This window comes from Cnephaeus nilssonii, assembly GCF_951640355.1.
Source record: "Cnephaeus nilssonii genome assembly, chromosome: 17".
In the NCBI taxonomy this organism is placed as follows: domain Eukaryota; kingdom Metazoa; phylum Chordata; class Mammalia; order Chiroptera; family Vespertilionidae; genus Cnephaeus; species Cnephaeus nilssonii.
Genome location: NC_137088.1, coordinates 35,560,363 through 35,580,162, shown reverse-complemented (window position 1 = coordinate 35,580,162; position 19,800 = coordinate 35,560,363). Strand labels below are relative to the sequence as shown.

The window sequence follows — 19,800 nt, the reverse complement described above, 5'->3', positions numbered from 1 at the left end:
TCCTCTTGCGCTGCAAGTCAAGTTCGATAGGTTTCTGTTCTTTGCCACCAGAATCCTGACCAACGCAAACGTCAGGAAGTAAGGATGTGTTTTGGGGAAGCGACTTAGAAGATGAAGAAATGCAGTGTCACAGGATGGATTTAGGAAGCTTAGACTGAGGAATGAAGCCGACATACAGCCCTTATGCCCGTGCTGTCCAAAGGCGGGAAAGGCCATTCCAGGAGAGAACACGGCTCCTCCTAGCGGGGCGTCACTCAGCTCCATTCACCCCTTGTGGCCCCCACTCCCCTCGGCTCTGGCTGCCCTAGGGAAAGAGCGTCCACACGAGTACAGGTGGAGGCACACTGTGCCTTAGGTTTTAATATTTACCCTGATCCTGTCTCTCCTTGTTTGCTGTGGCCCGCAAGGCCACCCTCTCGGTCACTGTTGTGCCTTTCTTTAGAACACTCCATATCCTCAGAGTTGCCATTACCAAGCCGTAAAGTGGGGTGACACTTTCTGCAGCCTCCCCCGGGGAACTTTCCAGCCCCAGTTCCCAGAGTTCTGAGTCACACTTTCCAGCGCAGGGAGGAAGGCTCCCCGCACAGCCCGTCCTGCCTGCCTCCCGCACTCTACTGTTCCGAAGGCCCGCCTCACCTGCCTTCCCTTGCTCGGAGCTGCAGGGGCCACGCACGCCGCCCCACAGCAGCCATCCTGGCTGCTCACAAAGGAAACGGAGCTCCTGGACAGGGACGGGTGCCTCTGAGCTGCTGGGAACAGGCACAGGCCCCTCATCTCTCCTCAGCTCAGCGCCCGGCACGGGGCTCAGTGAGTGTCCGGGCAGAAGCCCAGGCTGCGGCGGACCGTCCAGGAAGAGCTGGAGGAACGGTTATGTGGACCAGCAGTCAAGGTGGAAGGCAGACTGAGAACCTCTTTGCCACTAACCCGAACCTTAAAGCAAAGCTTGGGTCAGTGGCCACCATGTTGGGGAAGCCAGAGCCCCTGTGCCCATCCCAGGAAAGCTGTTGGCTTGTTCAGTGGCCACTGGCCAGGACTCCCACAGGAACAAGATGGGAACTCAAGGTTCCCACTCCCAGAAAACCTGCTCACCAGCCCCACAGCACAGCTGACGGGTGGGGACCTCTGCTGGAGTGGGCAGCAGGCACGTTTTAGGATAGGGCTGGGGAGACCATGGTAAGGACAACAGCCAGTCACTCCATCCAGGAGTGTACTTTTCACAAAGCTACTGTGACTGAAAACCAACCAGATCCTCAAAAGCCTTCCTTCACAAACGCTGAAGGGCAGGCAGGGTCTACCAAGCGCCTGCCCTGTTTTCCAGGAGGCACTGCAGCTTCCTCCCCCAGCCACCTCCGCTCAGAGACGGACTTTCCCGTGAACCCCCAACCCCCTCCCCGAGGAACCCCTGCAGCAGTGCTGTGGCCAGAGGGCTGCATTCCCTGGAGCCTAGAAATAAATTCCTTCTACGCTAAAGCACCTCCACTGTGGCCCGTCACCCTAGAAAGCCGACCTCTGCTCACACATTTCCCTCCCTGGACCGTGCGCTCTTTTCGCCGGGATGTGCTCTGTATCTTCGGGGCTATGTGGAGCGCCTGAGGCGTGGTCAGCCCTTAATAATGTTCAATTAATGAAGGGCAGTGGTAACTTGGCCCCCTGTTCTTATAAGAATAAGTGGGTGTTCATTGGCACATTAATAGTTAAAATACCACCGTTGAGTTATTTGATTACCTAGCTCCTCCAGACTAAAACTGTGATGCCACGTTTTGCTTCACTAGCTTCCAGCACACGCCCTGCAGCCTAGTAGGTATCTACCAGTTTTGTTAAATGAATGAATGAAACACATGGGACAATGATGTCGGGCTCCAAGGTGGGAAGCGTAGGCCCCAGCACCACCTCTCCTGGGCCTGCCCACTAGCAGTCGTCACTGACCAAACCAGAAACGTACCAGGCAGTGCTGGCTGGGCTGGGCTGGGCACAGCTGGCCAGGTGGAGCCGCTGTCAGAAGCCGGGCCTCGGGCAGGGAGAGGAGAGCCTCGGTCGTGTGCTGGAGGGACCCATCGGCGAGTGGGAAGCTGGGGCCTGGCCGCCTCCTGCCCATAGCACAGCCTCCGCTCACGTCCGTCGGTCTCAGCAAGCACTGTCTGAGGACCTACTATGTTACAGACCCCAGAGGTTCAGAGGGAAGGGCCATGGGCTCATGCAGTGATCCCAAATCCCAATGCTAATGACTCCTTTTATTATGTATTTCCTCAGGGACCCCATTTTTCAGATATTTTCCTACCAGGCAAACTGTATTAAGCTATAATTTTCCTGAATGAAAAGCATCCTATCTGCCAATCACAGGTTTCTGACCAGCACGAGCTAATAGCCATTGTGACCACTGACTTCCTAGGATTCCAGCCCAAAGCAAAGCACCCACGGGGCTTGTGATGGGCAAATGTATGGTTGCCATTAGGGCCAATCACACTGATCCTAACAGAGACAGACCCACCAGGAAGACAGCTGAAAACACACCTAATCTAGACCAGCCTGGTCTGTGCAAAGAAACTAAACCCCAGAGACATTCAACACCTTGTCCACGGCAATGAGTCCTAAGAGGCAAGGCCCCGCAGGTGCAGGCAGGCACTAAAATGTGAGGTGGTGTTTGGTAAAAGGATCCCTCTGGCTGTCGCTGCTGCGGCTCCCTTGGCCCCAGTGCAGAGCCACGGCTGAGGATGGACTTACCCACCGTCTCTTCCCACGTCCCTCACGGCCTCTGCTCGGTGCTCTCCACCCAGCCCTCAGGCCCCAAGCCCCGAACCCACTGCTGGCCGCCAGCCCAAACCCTGCTGCACTGGCATACCTGCTGCCGCTCCACCGGGGTCAGCGTGGGCGAGATGCCCGCCGGCCTGCTGGCGTCCATGCTGTTCTTGGTCAGTGCGAGGGGCTGCTCCATGCTGAGGCTGGGGAGGGACGCGTACAGGTGGTTGCCGTGCAGGCTCACGGTGGGGGCCACGGCCCGCTCGATGGGGCTGCGGCTCCGCTCCCGGGGGTCTTTCCGGCAGTCTCCGTTGGCAGTCTTGTTCCTGAGAAAGAGGAACCACTCAGATGGGAATGCCTGCATCTTGTGAACGGCCACGTGCCAAGCAGTTCAGATTATTTCATTTACTTCTTCACCTTGCTGTGGACAAGTATCGTGTCATCATCACCCCCATTTTCTGAGGCTCAGGTCAAACAGCTCACCGACCAGGACGCTAACCCGGGTCAGGGTGACTACAATGCCCCTCGGTGCCCGGAGGTGCCCGGAGCCTGCTCAGCAGCCTGACCACGCAGGCCATGTGCCTATCCGAGCCTTTCTACAAAAACTCCACTTTCTCAGAGTCTAACGAACTCACCTGGGTGCTCAAAGCCATTTATAAGGATGAAGACCATAATGGTAACTCAGAGGTACCAAAATGCCTCTATGTGCCTGGTCCTGCTCCACAGGACCTGAACAGCACTGAGAGGAAGATGCCGTGCCTACCCCCTTTCCAGATGCAGGACCAAGACTCAGAGCAGCCACGCCGCTGGGCCAAGGATGCTGGCCGAGAAGCAGTGGCGTCTGCTCTGGCTCCTGGTGTGCGCACCCCCAGGCTTGTCTGAGAGAAGGGCCTGCACGCAGCTCCTAAAACCGGAATTCACCAGCAAGCGCCAGCACATTAGGAAAGGCCACCGACTGGCACTCAGAGGCCTCAGCGATATGCTGAGCGCGTGGCAGGTGCTGTGTGGAACGTGGACAGGATGGTAAACACCCCCTCCCCCGCCATCTGATGGGTCCAGTCCCGTGGTCGGCAAACTGCGGCTTGCGAGCCACACGCGGCTCTTTGGCCCCCTGAGTGTGGCTCTTCCACAAAATACCACAGCCTGGGGGAGTCTATTTTGAAGAAGTGGCGTTAGAAGAAGTTTAAAAATTTGGCTCTCAAGAGAAATTTCAATCGTTGTACTGTTGATATTTGGCTCTGTTGACTAATGAGTTTGCCGACCACTGGTCTAGTCTAAGGCAACATCCTATGTTGCAGCTGTTAGAGAATGACACAGCCCAGGTGATGGTAAGGCAGGGCCCACAGAAGACCACAAACGCTGTTCCCGTCTCGGCCCCTTCAACCCACCATGTTCTCCTGCTGCCAGAGCAATCTTTTCTTCATGATAAATGAGTGCGTCTTTTAACCAAAAATGTGGTGGATAATGACTTCAGCGACTTTTCTTTAAGAAATGCAAATTGTTCTCAGCGCTTGAAAGTAGTCATCCTCTTGCCTCAGCGGAGGAAAGGGGAGGAGAGGGGTGTGGGGGGGGACATATCGATCTGGTTGCCGACTGTACCCAGGATGTGTCCCGACTGGGAGTCAAACCCGAGACCTTCCAGTGCACGGGGCTACGCTCCAAGCAACTGAGCCGCACCGTGTGGTCAGAGCACAACCTACTTTATGGCGCTGAAGCCTGGGCTCGCACACTAGGAAAGAAACCCAGAGAAGGAAGCAGCACAGCCCACTGCCGCCCCAACTGGCTGAATGTGATCCAGTGAGTTAGTATTTTATATACACACATGCGGAGGAAGCGGGGAGAGAGACAGGCATGCTGCTTTTCTTTGTGTGTTTTGTTTTATTGATTTTTTTAGAGAGATGGGAAGGGAGAGGGATACACTGATCAGCTGTCTTTTTCATGAGCCCGCAACCCAGGCAAGTGCCCTGACCAGGAATCGAACCTTGATCTCTTGGTTCCTGGGTCAATGCTCAACCATGGAGCCACACCAGCCGAGCCAGGCATGCTGTTTTAAACTTCAGAGTCACATGTATCCTTTATCCAGTTTTCCCAATGGTGACATCTGGTAAAACTATAGTCTGATACCACAACCACACTACTGACACTGAGACAATGCGCCCAACCTTATCCAGACTTTCTGTTTTATTTGTATTCATTTCAGTGCCCTCTTTTTATAAGCAGACCCGACCGAACATATCAAGCCCTTAGTTGCACGTCAGTGGCCTCCTAGGCCCGCCCACTCTGGTCCTGACCACGTTTCCATCCTCGTCTGGGTTTCATGCCCACAAGCTCATGCTCAGTAGTTACAATAGTCTGCTTGCCATGTCTCTGACTGTATATACTCTATGCCCCCCTCCCCCAACATACACACACATGTGCGTGTGCGCACACAGCCAAATGTGTCTGCAGCCTTCGGTGCTATGCCCTGGATTCCAAAGTGCCCCACGTAAACCTTTAATAGAGCCCTCAGCACACCATCAATGATTTCCTCACTATTGCCACACTTCTTACATTATATGATAGTCTAAGCACTATGCTGTATACCTAAAAACAGGTACAAAAGAATATTAAATGTCAACTGTAGTTAAAAATAAATTTTAAAAGTTTCCTTCTAAATTTGGATAAAGTAAAATTGTATGTTTCACAAGATATGTAAATTGCTTCCCTGACACAATCTTCTCTCCCATCCCCGACCCCAAAAATGTAGTTTCTGAAGGCCATTTAATGAGTCAGGGGATAGATTAATGGGCTTCTCAGTCAGCATTCTCCTCTGTCTGATTCAGACTCCAGTGTTTGCAACCAGTGTTAACTGAGCTCCTATTCTGTGACAGTTACAGAAAGCAAGACACGGCACTACATCTCGGGGGGTACAGGAGAGGGGGTGCGTGCCAGGGAAGCGGGCAGGAGGCTGGAGAGTCACTGGACAGAGAGGCCCAGGGTCGGTAACCACGTCCACGGGAAAGGGATGCCCGAAGGCAGCAGAGAGGGGTCCCAGGGCACACAGCCGGCGGGGCAGTGCCACGCTCGCAGCTGCCACCTGCGCTCTGCGCCCACGCCGCGCGGGGAGAGCGGGAAAAGGGACGCGGGGGGACGCAAACCAGAAACACGGTCAGCCAGAAGCATGACGCAGTGGGGCATCGTGGAGCAGACAACGCTGCGAAACACAGAAAGAAAAACGTCTGAAGAACTCGCTGGTTAATTTTAGTAAAATTATACATTACTCACATTTCCAGCTCATTTTCCTAGTTCCTGGAGCTTAAAGACAGACATTGTTTTCCACGCCCCTCCTCCACCCCCGAGTGAATCATACCCCGGGCTCCGCTGCCTCCCAGAGCATCATGTGCTCCACGGCCAGCAGACCCAAACCACACGCTTCCTGCCTCCGGGAAAACACGGCCTCAGCCCCGGTAGGGCCTCAAGGGCTCATGGGTGGCTGGACACCCAGCACCGCGGTGTCACTGCGGCTCCAGGGCACCCTGGCCCCTCCTGGGACCTCACACTCATCCGGGGAGGCCATCTCCACTGCCAACAGCTTTAGGAGAGAAAATGGGAAGGGAGGGGGGCAGAGTAAAAAGGCGGGAAGGAAGAAGACCCCATCACACTGCCCTCCATGGCAGAGTGCTCCAGGGCATGCAGCCACAGGCTACCTCTCGGAGCCGAGAAACCAGACACGTGTACAGTGTCTGGGGAAAGTCAACCGGCATCCACGCGTGAAGCTGAAAGACTCCGTCACATGAAGTTTGCTGCACCCACTGGATCCTCACAGGACGAGATTCCCGCCCTTACACTCCGGAGCTCGGGTCGAAAGCAAACCCACGGGAAGGCATTACAGCGTCAACATGCTCGGGCCTAAGTGGAACTCCATTAACTATGGACGGCTATTAACTAAACCCGTGGTCGGCAAACTGCGGCTCGCGAGCCACATGCGGCTCTTTGGCCCCTTGAGTGTGGCTCTTCCACAAAATACCACAGCCTGGGCGAGTCTATTTTGAAGAAGTGGCGTTAGAAGAAGTTTAAGTTTAAAAAATTTGGATCTCAAAAGAAATTTCAATCGTTGTACTGTTGATATTTGGAGAGAAAATGGGAAGGGAGACTGTGTTGACTAATGAGTTTGCCGACCACTGAACTAAACCAACGTGAGTCTGAATTTGTCCGACAGGGGAGGGGAGATGCATAGGAGAGGTTTCACTTAGTGCTTTCAAGTAAATATTCTGGGATCCCGTGGGTCCCGTGCGGCAGGCACCTGGCAGTCTCGGGACAGCTCCCTCGGCCCAGGTGAATGAAGCAGGAACCAGTCCGGCCCCACACCAGGCCCCGGAATGCACAGAACACCCATGAGATGACAGTGGTCCTGCCCGACCCCAGACCACACCTGGCAGCGGTGAACGAAGGTCTGGGAGCAGGGGCCCTGGGTGGTCACAGCCATGCCAGTCCTCCCTCCAACCAACCCAGGCCCCCTTCCTCCTCCCACGGCATCTGCCTGTTGGGAACCTCAGGAGAGTCACAAACCTTCACAGTCCAACACTAATAATATCAAAGTTCTTAAAGCACCTTTAATTTTTAAAAAGTCCCTCAGAGAATATACTTCATGCCACTGAAATGTGGCTGAAAATGGCTAACATGGAATGCATACTTTACCACAATTAGAAATAGTAACAAATTTTAAAATCTATCCTACATAATAAAAGCCTAATATGCAAATTGCCCCTTGACCGGGAGTTCGATCGGTGGGGCCGGTCGGCCAACCGCCCATGGCCCCTCCCCCTGGTCAGCCCTGTCCCAGCCGGCGGCAGTGGCAGGCAGCCAGGGGAAGAGAGCCCCCAGCCAGTGGCAGCAGCAGGCAGCCAGGGGAAGGGAAGCTCCGGCCGGCAACCGGCAGCCGTTAGGAACCCTACCCGTGCACGGATTTCGTGCACTGGGCCTCTAGTATGTATTTAAAAGGCTAACATGCAAAGTGTCCCCTCAGGAGTTTGACCGGGAGACCAGGAGTTCGATCGCTCACTGTGACATGCGCTGACCACCAGGGGGCGGCGCAGAATGAAGGAAGTCCCCGGCCGGCAGCTAGGAAAGGAAGGCCCCGGCCAGCAGCTGGAAGGGCCCAATTGGCCCTGATCGCTGGCCAGGCCTAGGGACTCTACCCATGCACGAATTTCGTGCACCAGGCCTCTAGTTAAAATAAAAAGCATCCCCACGGCCACTACTTACAGAGTCCTCAGGTTTATGATGTAATCAGGTAGGTGCCCTGCCCACAAGGTGCAGAAAATGAACACTTAGCCTCAGATCCAGATGGAGGCCGGATGTCACCTGCCATTCAGCCATTCTCACCCCAAGCCCCATGACAGCTCTGTATCACCCCCAAGCTTCCAGGAGGCCTTCCTGACCCCCCAAACTGCAGGGATCGTTAACAGTGAGAACCCTGGGTGTGTATGTGAAGGCACCAGCCCCCAAGGCACACCCCCAGTGAGCTGTGTCGCCTTACTGTCTTCATCAGCCAGCTCCGTGGAGCTGTCCCCAGGGCAGTCCAGCCGCCCCAGCTGGACCGGACACCCTGGAGGCCCAGGTCTGCAAGCTCTGTCCCTCCCCAGTGCCGGGCACAAAACTGAGCACACAGCAGGTGTGTTCACAACTATTCCTTGATACATGAATTATTGAAGTACAGGTACTATGCTGGGTCCAGGTAACAGTCTCTGTGGTGAATGAAAAGGGAATTAAGGGCATTTCAGAGGAAATTCCCAGCAGGAAAGACTTCTTTTTCTGAAAAAGCAGTGTTTAGGGAACATTTAAACATTAGGCATCAGTGGTAGTGAGCTGTTTCCTCCCTTAACTACCTTCTCCAGCTTTTGTTTTCCTCCCCCCACTTCTAGATGTCCCCCAGCTTGTCCAAGCTTCACACTCACGGGATGCACGCATCACCCCCTTCTTTCTCCTTGTGAGCAGGATACGTCACTGCTGCTTGGCCAACCAAGAAGGCTCTTGGTTTGTCTCCAAGGCACCCTGGTCCAGTCTCATCCCTCCTCGGTGCCCATTCCGGACGGGAGGCGGGGGGCAGCCCTGAGTACAGAGGCCGGTTGCATGTGGAGGTGATGGGAAATGGCAGGCTGCGTGTCACGGGCAGGAGAAAGTTGGGAAGCACTCGCATCCATGGTGTCCCAAAGGCACGGAGCGACCCAGGGGCTGGCTCTCGGCTTCCAAGACTCGCACATCCTGGTCAGCAGTGAAAAGCGGGGAGAGACTGCCTTCCCCTTAAGGGCAGAGAAAGACTGTGTTGGGTAAGACAACTATCATGGCTTAATCTCAAATAATCAAGAAAACCGTCACACCTCACACCCTGCCACCATCAAAGGCTCGAGGGAACCCAACCTGAGTGTGAAGGACACTGCAACTGGCAAACACTGTTGCCACAGGTATCCCCCCCAAGACAGATGCCCCCCATTAACTCCCAGCAAAGGTAGCATCCCCTTTCTGCTAATTCAGATTTCAAAAAATCAGCCACACGGAACTAAGCAACACCTCATTTGCTCAAACACGTGACGTGACCTGCAGTCCCGGTGAGAAAAGCACATACCATTGCAATACTGCCCTTAGAAAGCAGTGTCCAAAAGAAGAATGCAAAATACGTATCTTCACCCCCATTTTATAGATGAGTAAACTGAGGTTCAGAGAGGCTGAGTAACTTATCTGAGGTACAAGGATTCTAATTTATATGGGACTGATTCCAAAGCCTTTCTTTTGCACCTTCCCCTCTCAAGAGAGAAGTTGAGGAAACTACAAAGCCCTATGTGCCCACCACCCAGAGCAGACAAGGGAAACCGCGCTGTCCTATCTGCTTCAGGCCTTTTCTTTCCTCCTAAAGGAGAGACCGGCAGTGATCAAAGCAGCAGAACAGGCGGAGACCACCGCAGCCCCTCTCCCACCCCTCACCCCCGATGTACCTGCTGTCCAGTATTGGGGACATTCTTCCTGTACGTAAATACGTCTATAAATAATACATAGCACATTTTAAATTCACGGCATCACACTTATGTATTGCTTTACAACCATGCTCGCCCCCACCCCGCCCCTCACCTGGTTTTGGGGGCCCTACCCATGATCTGACTAGAGATCTAGTTTATCCATCTTACTTTGCTGCTGTACAGTATTCCTTCATATGAGCACCCCACCATTTATTTATCACCCCCCCCCCCCCCGTGAGGTGTTTGCACAGCCTCTGGCTCCTCCTTACTGTACGTGTACACAGCTCCACGTTTACATCCCTGTGCCTGTCTCCTGTGCCTGCTGCAAGGTTTCTGAATGCCACTTGGGTGGTTACCTAGATGTTACCAGCGTGGCTGAGGATCTGTTCATATATGTATTGGCCATTCTACTTTCTTTGAATTACCTTTAACTTGTTATGGGTTGAACTATGTCCCCCCAAAGATGCTGAAGTCCTAACTCCCTGCCTGCAAATGGGGTCTTATTGGTAAACAGAGTCAATGCAGATAATCAAGTTAAGATGAGGTCATTCGGGCAGACCCTCATCCAATAGGATCCGTGTCCTAAAGAGCAGCCATTTGGACAGAGCGACCGGCACGTACAGGGGAGAGAGGATGTAAGGACACAGGGAGAATGCTATCATTGAGCAAGAAAGGCCTGAGGCCACCAGAAGGCGAGGCCTGAACAGAGCCTCCCTCAGTCCCCGGAGGAAAACTACCTGCTGACGCCCTGATCCCGGGCTCCCAGCCCCCGGAGCGGAGAGACAACACGTTTCTATTTAAACCACTCACACTGTGGTACCTTGTCGTGGGAGCCTAGAAAACTAATACAATTTCCACGGCCTTCCCGCCCCCCCCCCCCCACATTGCTGTATATATTGTTTGATACTGTCCACACCCATGTGTTTCCTACCGTATTTGTATTAATCCTGCCCCGCTACCAAAACAATTCGATCTTCCTCTGGACATTTTCAACGAGGTCCCTAAGACCCACTGGCCCTCGGGGGTCCCTGCTGTGCATGCCTGCCATTGAGAAGCACCCAGAGAAGACAACAGGAGTGGAAACCAGCGTGTGAGGCCTGGCCTGCCAATCAGACGCTGGAGGGCCAGCTGCCCGCCCTACCTGCCGCCCTCCCCCCCTCCCCCCGCCCGACTTCTCCTGCAAGAGCAATGCAGAAGCCAGGAAAAGGCATCCCACCCCTCCCTACATACAAGAAGGAAGCAGCCTGTCAGCCAAGTTATCTTCCAAAGCCTTTTGACTCAAGACCATTTTGGATGCACGAGTGAATGAGTGAATGAATGAGTGAATGAATGGACCGGCAGATTTTTTATTACTATTCCTGCACCCATGGGCCCATTGATAACAAATACCCCGAGACCATACGCCACCGGTGAGTACTGACCACCGCATTCATCCAATGCTCGGGCCGAACCTCAGAAGTGCCCCCCACCATTCCCGTGGTGCATGGAGGGACGGGGACCCAGACACTCAGCCAGAGTCACGTGGCTGGTGGGTGAAGGGGTGGGGCCTCAAATCATGCCAGCCCTTCCTCTCCTGCCGAAACTGCCTGCGATGGTTTCAGAAATAGCACATTTCTGCGGTGCCGGAGGGCGAGTCGACGAGACGGGACGGTAAGAGGAACCGCACAGCTGGCGTGGCCTCTTCTCCGTACCCGAGTCAAGGGCTTCGATGGAAGCGCTCTCCAGAGCGAGGGGCCCCGACGTAGCATAACGTGTCCATGCAGCCCCCAGCCTCGACCTCCCTCGTCCCGCGGGCAGTTCGGCCCTAACCAGCGTGTGTGTGATGTGCTCCCGCCACACCTGTCCCCCTTCCCGAGCCCGGAAGGAGCTCCAGGGGAAGGGGCCGCCGCTTTCCTCCAGCGCCATCGCCGCGCAGAGGTGCTCGAGGCGCCAGGGGCGCCCAGGAGCCCTGGCCCGCCATCGGGAGCCACAGGCGGTCACTCAGGTAAAGCTCTAGAAAACCCAAACGTGAGCCTGGGAGACAGAGCGCTGTGGCCGGATTTTAGTCAGCGAGACGCATCCTTTCCCGTCTCGGAGCCCCGGGGTCGCTGTCTGCCGGTGAAGCAGTGGCCTCCGGAACAGGCCCCCGCGGTCGGCTCCTTCCTGCGCCCCGGCTTCCCCCTGGGTTACCGTAGGGTCGTTCCTGGAGCCACTGCTGGGATCCCTTGCCTTTCCCTTCTCCTCCCCGTGGGCCTGACGGCCAGGCCGCCGTCTGCTGGGAGGATGTGCCAAGTGAGAGTCCACGGTGAGTGCAGGGCCCCCATCGCCGGCATCCCGGTGTCTTATTTCCCCGGGAAAGCAGGGCTTCCCGGCCGGCCGCAATGTCTGCCTCACGCTGCAGGGAGACTCACATTTCTGCATTGCTCAACTCTAAGTTTAAAAAAAACTGCTCAACCAGTTTTCTTTGACTACAACTGTCTGCACATGTTTTCCATCATTAGCTGAGACAAGAGGAAAAACTGAAGTTTGGGAAACGAGGTCCACCCTGAGAACAGGATGGTAAAGCACGCGTCTGCCCCGCTAGCACCTGCGACCAGGAAGGCGGTGGGACGCCACCCGGGGGCCGGCCCGGGACTGGCTACAACGGGCAGGCGCCCGCGTGTGCTCCACACCCTGCGTGCCCACAGGCGTCCACTCCGCGTTTTCACATGAATGGAGATGCTGCCGAGACTCATAAAACACAAATTAATTTAAAATTCCTACTGCTACTAAATTTGTGGTCATTTTTGTCATGGTGTCCTCTCTCAATAAGTGATGTAAAAAACACAGCCACCATCATATTTTTGGCATTAAACAGAGACCTTGCGCCAGAGAAGGGATGGAAACATTCCCTCTTCCTTCTGAGCTCAGCTACCATGTCTGAGGAGGGCAAGGACCCGCTTCTCTGCACAACAACAGACACGTTGACATGGCGATACTCGGCTGGGCTGTCCTTTAAGGACCACGTATCCAGCTGGGATGAGGACAAGAGAAAGGACGGAAGCAAGGGATTTGCCCAATGAGACCGCCGTCCGGAGCCAGCTTTTAAATGGGCAGTGTCTGCACCAGCTTTGCTGGGGTGACCAGCAGCTCAGTCCTTCCTGCTGCCCCTCCCCCCTTCACCTCCCCCCTCCCCCCCCCCCCCCCGACACACACCCTCAATCTGATTCTAAGATCCACTGGCAAAGGCTTCCTTGTGCTAGTGTGGAACCTGCTGCTCAGGAAGCACACGATGGAATCCACTCCCTTTCTTAACCACCCACCAACCAACCCGAGACTCAGAAAGAATGGGAGTTCCTTTCTAGACAGGCCTGGAGTGGAGCAAGCTAGGGAAGGGATGCTGTGCACAGCGCACTGCCCAGAAGTGTCCACGGCCAGGGTCCACCGCGGGGCCTGGCACACAGTCACCACGTTATGTCTGAACCAACCCAAAGCAAAGCCATTCTTAGGAAAAACCAGCACCAACTGGTCTGAATAAGACAGAGGCGCTCCTGAGGCTCCAGGGCAGCACCTGGCTGAGGGGTGACCGAGAAACAACCCCGGCCACCGCACCCCCTCCAGAAAGTAATGGTCTGAAACGCCTCCAGTCGTCATTTCCGCTTCATTCTTCTGGTCTGCTGCCGAGCCAACTTTCATAATTCCATTCAAATGCTTTGGATGGCTCACTCTGAGCTTGTACTCCACATTTTGCAGGAAATTGCTGGAAAACATTATAAAACCGTCAAGGCTGGATGCTTTGTCCTACTCACAGGAAGAGTTTCATGGTGAGATGGCGGTGAATAAAGGGGAGGGACGCGGGATCGCAGTGCCCTCAGACGGCTACACACACGGCACTTACCTCCTCCCTAAGCAACTCTCTCAACTATTGAACCTTCAATAAAAGTTCTTCCTCATAATGCATTCCTGTAGGATTCTGGGCTCAAAGGGCAGTCCTTTGGAAAAACTCAATGAAATCCGTTTCTTCTTCCAAGTACTAGTCAACTGCTTCTATGTCAGCTCTGCCATGCCCAGAATTCTCTTCACCAAACGAGAATCCCTCCAAATAACCCCAATACCGGACCCCACCCCCGTCCTATCTCCCATCTCCTCGTGGTCTCCAAATTAATATTCACCCCCAGATGCAATCTGAAGAACAGGGCACACAAGGAAAGATCATTCCCTTCCATTTATGGTAGCTTATTTCTGAACAAAAACCAGGGCATAGGTCTCCTAAGCAAGCACTAAAATAATCGGAATAGAACATTCGAAATCAGGATTATTCCAGGACCTGCAGTCAACTATGACCCCACTGCCCACAGCACCCCTCGAGAGGCCAACAGGGACTTCTGCAGCCTGTCACACAGTAAGTGTGGTCACCTGAGACCCCCCCTGCTCAGTTTTTTCTTTTAATTCCACACTATATCTGTGACCCCCGAGACTGGCTCCATACTGGCTGATAGAGATGAGTTACTGCATATATCTGCATCACACATGCATGCCTATCAGAGACACACTATCCGATTTCCTTCCTGTGCTATTCGCTTTGTTGCAATTCCCTCCTCCCTCACTTCTCCCCACCCCCCGACCCCCCATTCTCCCTGCAGGCACCAGACACAATCCCATTTCTATACCTGAGGACAAGCAGCGCCCCCCCACCCACCGTGGGGGTGATAACCAAGTTGTTTTGTGGACTTGTTGATATTAGAGGATAACCTCTAACTCAGCACATTTATTCAACACTAAACAAAAATTAGAAAGCCAGTTTTCCTTTTAAAACTGCCCACCTACCTACCTACCCTGACCAGCATCAGAAACTTGGCAGGCAAAATTAAATTATTGAGTTAAATGATAATTATACTAAAAAGTGTGTGAGTATAAGTATTCAGTATATAAAATGATTAAATGTCCATCTAATAAAAGATATCAAGGCATCTGCCAAATATTTTTAAAATCGTTATCACTGAATATTAAATTAATTACTGTAATTATTAATTATAAAATTATTATTAAAGGGCCTTCCATCCAGGAGGAAATCATGTACCGCACTACTTTCCTCTGAGCTGAACTCCATCTTTCCAAACACTAGTGGAAATGGTGGCTAAGGTATTTTTTTCTTTACTTAGATTACGTAACAGGAGCTGATTTGAATTAAAGGTTATTTCAAGGACCCTCAGGTGCTTTGAAAGGCTTCTAACATATTGACAACTGACACAAATTACTACTAATCAATTTCTATTCCTAAAGCAAAGTTCCCAAGGGACCTAAAATAAATAAATAAATAAATAAAAAACAATACTGATGGCCTACTTCATTTTTCTCTGAGTTATAAAATCCATTTCTTTACAATTATTCTCATTTTCAAACTCCTCATAGAACTCAGAACTGGCTTTCCCTAAGCCGTCTGCTTAGCTTCATTGTAATATCTCTAACATCTAAGTAGTCCCTGACTATTAAAATCATGTTTAGTCCAAAACTTGGAACCCTGAAAATGAGAGAGAAAAGGAACCTGGGGATTCCATTCAACACTGAAATGGCATTTCCCCGCCCCCACCCCAAACCCTTGAGTTGGGTGATTCTAAAAATGCCTTTAGAAAATCCAGAACTACCATCCCCCAACACTCCCAATGACATCCACTTTCCTTTTCATGGGCGAGGACTTCCAAAGCCAAATGGTAACGGTGAATCCTAACTGCCCTTTAAAGTAAAATGACCACCCCCAAGAGGCATCACACGGTGACTGTATCATCAGGCACCAAGGACCACGTCCGTCCGGGGAGAGCTGGCCTTCTGTCCCCCAAAGGCTCACTTCCCCCCGCTGAGAGGGACCACAAAGGCTGACCCTGCTTTCCGTCCTTTTGGGCAACAGACGCATTCCTGTTTGCCAGCTGAACTAAATAAAGTTAACCGTTAGTCCTAAGGAGGTATTTTAATTTACAGTGGCACCATAAACACAAAATTCATCATTTTAGTCATTTTTAAGTGTCCAGTTCAGCAGCATTAAACACGTTCACACTGTTGCGCAACCTTCTAACTCCTGTGTCCCCTCCCCTAGCCCCTGGCAACCACCATTCTACTTTCTGTTTCCACAAACTTGACTCCTCACAAAGTGCAGCCAGACACTATCTGTCCTTCACTGATCACCACATCCCCAAGGTTTCGCCGTGCGATGGCACCTGCCGGAGCTCTGCTCCTTTGTCAAGGCTGGGCCATAGTCCACTGTGTGTACAGCCACACGTTGCTTCTCTGGATGCGGCGATGGACATCTGGGCTGTGTCCACCCTTTGGCTTCTGTGAATGCTGCTGCTATGAACGAGGTGTACCAATACCTCTTTGAGACTCTGCTTCGCGTTCTTTTGGGTGTATAGACCCATACACAGACATGCTGGGTCTTACGGTAATTCTATGCTTAATTTTCAGTCCTTAGATGTTTTGACAAATCAGTGGTGGTAAAGCAGGTTGGAACTCCAGGGCGCAGTTCTCACGACGTCCGTCCCTCTCTACTCGCGAGAAGGCTGGGTCTGACCCACAGCAACAACAAAATGCAAGTCTTTGTCAACACAGCCCAAGTGGCTCACGAGAGAGATGCTCGTGAATAACGTAAACATTTGACATAAAAGTTAAATACACAAGACACATGCATCACCAGGTCACTAAATTCAGCAAACACGGGCACACGGTCCATGATGCTGCAATCAACAGGGAGCATGGTGGAGACTCACAAGCTACATACGTATTTGTGGTTCTCATTTCTCACCACGGGCCTTTAAAAATGACTTCACGTCATCAAGGATGGCTAATGTTAATAATGCGTAAGTAATAGCTGCCACTTGTATAACATTCGCGTACAGTTTTATACAAAGTGCTTTGCACATATATTATCGCCAACAGATCTTCAGTCTGCGACTCCTCCGTGCTGCCCAGAAAATGTGTTTCTCACATGAGGAGACCAAAGGCCTGCCGTCCCCACCGGTGCAGGCAGGTGCGAGTCCGTTACTTGGTTCTCCGTGTTAACCTCAGCTCCGTCTCAGAGCGAGGAGGGGAGGACACGGGCGGGAGGGGTGGCTGCCCTGGGGAGTCACTTTACAAGTTACGGAGGGATTCAACAAAAGCACTCATTTTCCATTAAATATGCAGGATCTCTCGGGGTCTAATGGGTCTTGTGCACTCCAACAACTCAGAAAGAGGGACTCACGTACAATTTCCATGGAGGGAAGTGGTCAAATAGCTGAGGTCAAACCCTCTAGACTGCAACTGTGGCCAAGTGCTTTGACTTCCCTTGTAATTTTCTTTAAGAATAAATGCTAAACCTAAAACATACCCTCCTCTTTTGGAGGGGGATCCTGGCAGCTGAACTCAGTGGGAAGAAAAGGCACCCTCTACTCCCCAAATCAGCAACCACTCAAACCAGGCACCAGTGTCCAGAGGCGGTCACATGACTGCCCCGCCTGGCAATAACATGTCAGCCGTCACCTGAAACTTGGTTCCTTTCAGCCCATTCAGGAAACAATGACCAGCGTGCAGGAACCCGCCCAGCTCACACGTGCCATCGGCGGCCGGCCTGCCGCCCCGGGAACAGCCCTCTCTGTCCGTGCAGTCCCCTCTCAGAAGGAACTGTACATGGCGAGGATCTGACTGGGACACAGTGCCATTCAGCGCGGGGTGAGGGATGGGAGGGAAAAATCACTGCTGTCCCTTCTGAGCAAAATCAACTCTACCTCTCCCAGCACTTGCTGCCTCACAGTTTAAATTAATTACAGCTGAAAATACAGGGTTGCCATCTGGTTTGAAAAAGCAAGGATAAGGGAATAAAATGAAAGGGTTTTTGGTACTAACCTCACTTTAATCATTGCCAAAGAGCATGAAGACAGCCCAGCGTCCTCCCACAAGAAAGCCTTGGGCCTCACAAACTTGGCAAGCGGTCCCAGGCACAAAACTGGAGAGGCGGGACGCCTGTCAGAATAAAAGTCCCCGGCCGGCCGGAGGGAGCCGTGCAAGGTGAGGGGCCTGCCTGCCCCAGGCTGCAGGAGACGTTTCCTCTGGGTCCTGGGATAGGTTAGCAACTCCTGGGAGGGTGTATTGACAGAGGGCGACTTGCCAAATAACGTTACACGCATCATTACAGTTCCATTTTGTGAGAAAATAGGTCTGCTGTCAGAATTATAGTATGTGATTTCCTCTTTCTTTGTTTCTCCATCTTGCATAACATAAGGCTTTTATAAAACTCCAAAATTAAGGCTAAACAAAACACCTGAGAGGCAGGCAGGCTGCTGGGGAAGGCAGCCAGCTCTGCAGGAACAATGCATGCAACCCCGCAGCAACCCTCGCCACGGCCCCTCGCAGAAGGAATGTCAAAAATCCCTGTTTTTCCTCCGCCGCAGCCACAACTACAGTCTCCCTTGTGTTTTGTAGGAAGCAACTTCCTGCTGCTCTCCTCCCACCAGCAGAATCCTGGATGAGAGGCGCTGTTCTGTGTGGACGCCTGGGCTGCAGAAACTGCTGACTGCAGGGCCAGGGGAGGCAAGGACCACGGCGCTCCTCGGTCTGGCTTGGTGGGCTGTAGGTGGGTGCAAAAAAACGCCGTGTCTGCAGCTTTCTTAACCGTTTCCCAGCGTCCACTGGCCCACAGACGTGGAGCGTCAGTCAGATTCTCCCTCCAATCAAGTTAAAGTTTCACCTGCCCACTACTGCGTCCTTTTCGACCCAGAGGAGTTTTGCAAATAAAACCTCTATGTACCTGAGCCCAGGTGCTTTCAGAAAGTAACACCCACAGAGGCCCAGCGGAGTTTCCTGAAATAAACGCCGATCAGCCAGTGACAGTCTTTATAAACCAGAGATCAGAACTGTAACAGAGAAGATTACGAAGACGAGCATTTCTATTCTGGGGGAAAACACATTTTCAAACCAAAAATGATGCGAAAGTTGTCGTCCAAACCCTGCCCGGACAGAATCACTGTCTATAGCAACGGTGTCCATAACATTCAAAATCTCAGGAGTGTAACTTTCGAGTAAATGGTACATCTGTCAAACCACAGGAAACATCTGGTAAAATGGTTAAATAAAAACAGAATTTCAACTTTTGATTTCACAGCTTGCTTACAGTACCCAACAAGAGACTATTAAAACAAATACCCAAGTCTTTCTGAGCACCCACAGTGCTCAGCGTGACCGTGAGGCCACCAGGCCCCTGAGTGGGATGGGGGAGAAAAAGCAGACAAGGCAGAACACGCCGGCCGCAATCCTACTGTTTTCCTGTGGAGATGGCAGTGCCCCTGCTCTCACGGGGACTGGGCCACAGCCTTCGGGGGCCAGGGCAACCCCGTGCTCAGCCTGCCCATCACCGACCCCACAAACTTCCTCAGGGCTGACTCCTTCGCACACGCCCACACCCCCCAGGGCCACCAACCAAGTAGGCCCTCAGGAAACGATGGGTAAATGAACTCATGAAGATACAAACAATGCGTTCTCTTCATTCCACAGCAAACATGTGCTAAGCTAAGCACATACGGTCATCCCGCCATCAACACGCAGCCTAGCTATGTGTCACAGGGTCCTCGCCAACACACCCCGGTCCCTTCCAGCGCACGTAAGAAGCCTTTTCCTTTAAAGAAAAGATTTAATGATTTAACCAGTGCCAAATTTTAAAAAATCTGTATCTCAAAAGCATAGTAAAGTTGAAAAGCAAGTAACAAATTAGGGAACTGGTTATTTTCCTAACATCTGAGAGAGAGGATCCTTAACATGTAGAGTGGTAACATATTACTAGAAAGAAAATGGAACACCATTATTATTATTTTTTTTTTTTTTAGAAAAGAGATATAAACAGTCACAAAAGAAGAAAACCAAATGGCCAATAAGCATGTGGAAAGATCACCCAATTCCCTACTCGCAGAAAAGGGGAAAAAGCCCAAGTTATCACACAATGATGCTCCTATGAAACTGGCAAAGATTAAACACACATGGTAACAGCCACCTTTCTGAGGATGTAGGGCGACAGGCACGAGCTTACAGTTGCTGGTGGGAATGTGAATCCGTAATCCTACTAGATACCAAGTGGCAGAAAGCACAAATGGGTGCC

The 19,800-nt window shown here is 52.3% G+C and overlaps 1 protein-coding gene across 5 annotated transcripts in view; it reads right to left on the bottom strand.

Moving 5' to 3' along the window:
* VGLL4 (vestigial like family member 4) overlaps positions 1–19,800 on the bottom strand; it is a 148,431-nt gene that overhangs the window by 5,516 nt on the left and 123,115 nt on the right. For 4 of the 5 annotated variants that reach the window (XM_079795443.1, XM_079795441.1, XM_079795442.1 and 1 more), the window contains one exon: positions 2,840–3,062. In XM_079795443.1, the coding sequence (XP_079651569.1) occupies positions 2,840–3,062 (223 nt within the window). Of the gene's footprint in view, positions 1–2,839; positions 3,063–17,558; positions 17,676–19,800 lie in introns of all 5 variants that reach the window. The other variant, XM_079795444.1, reaches the window with a different exon arrangement.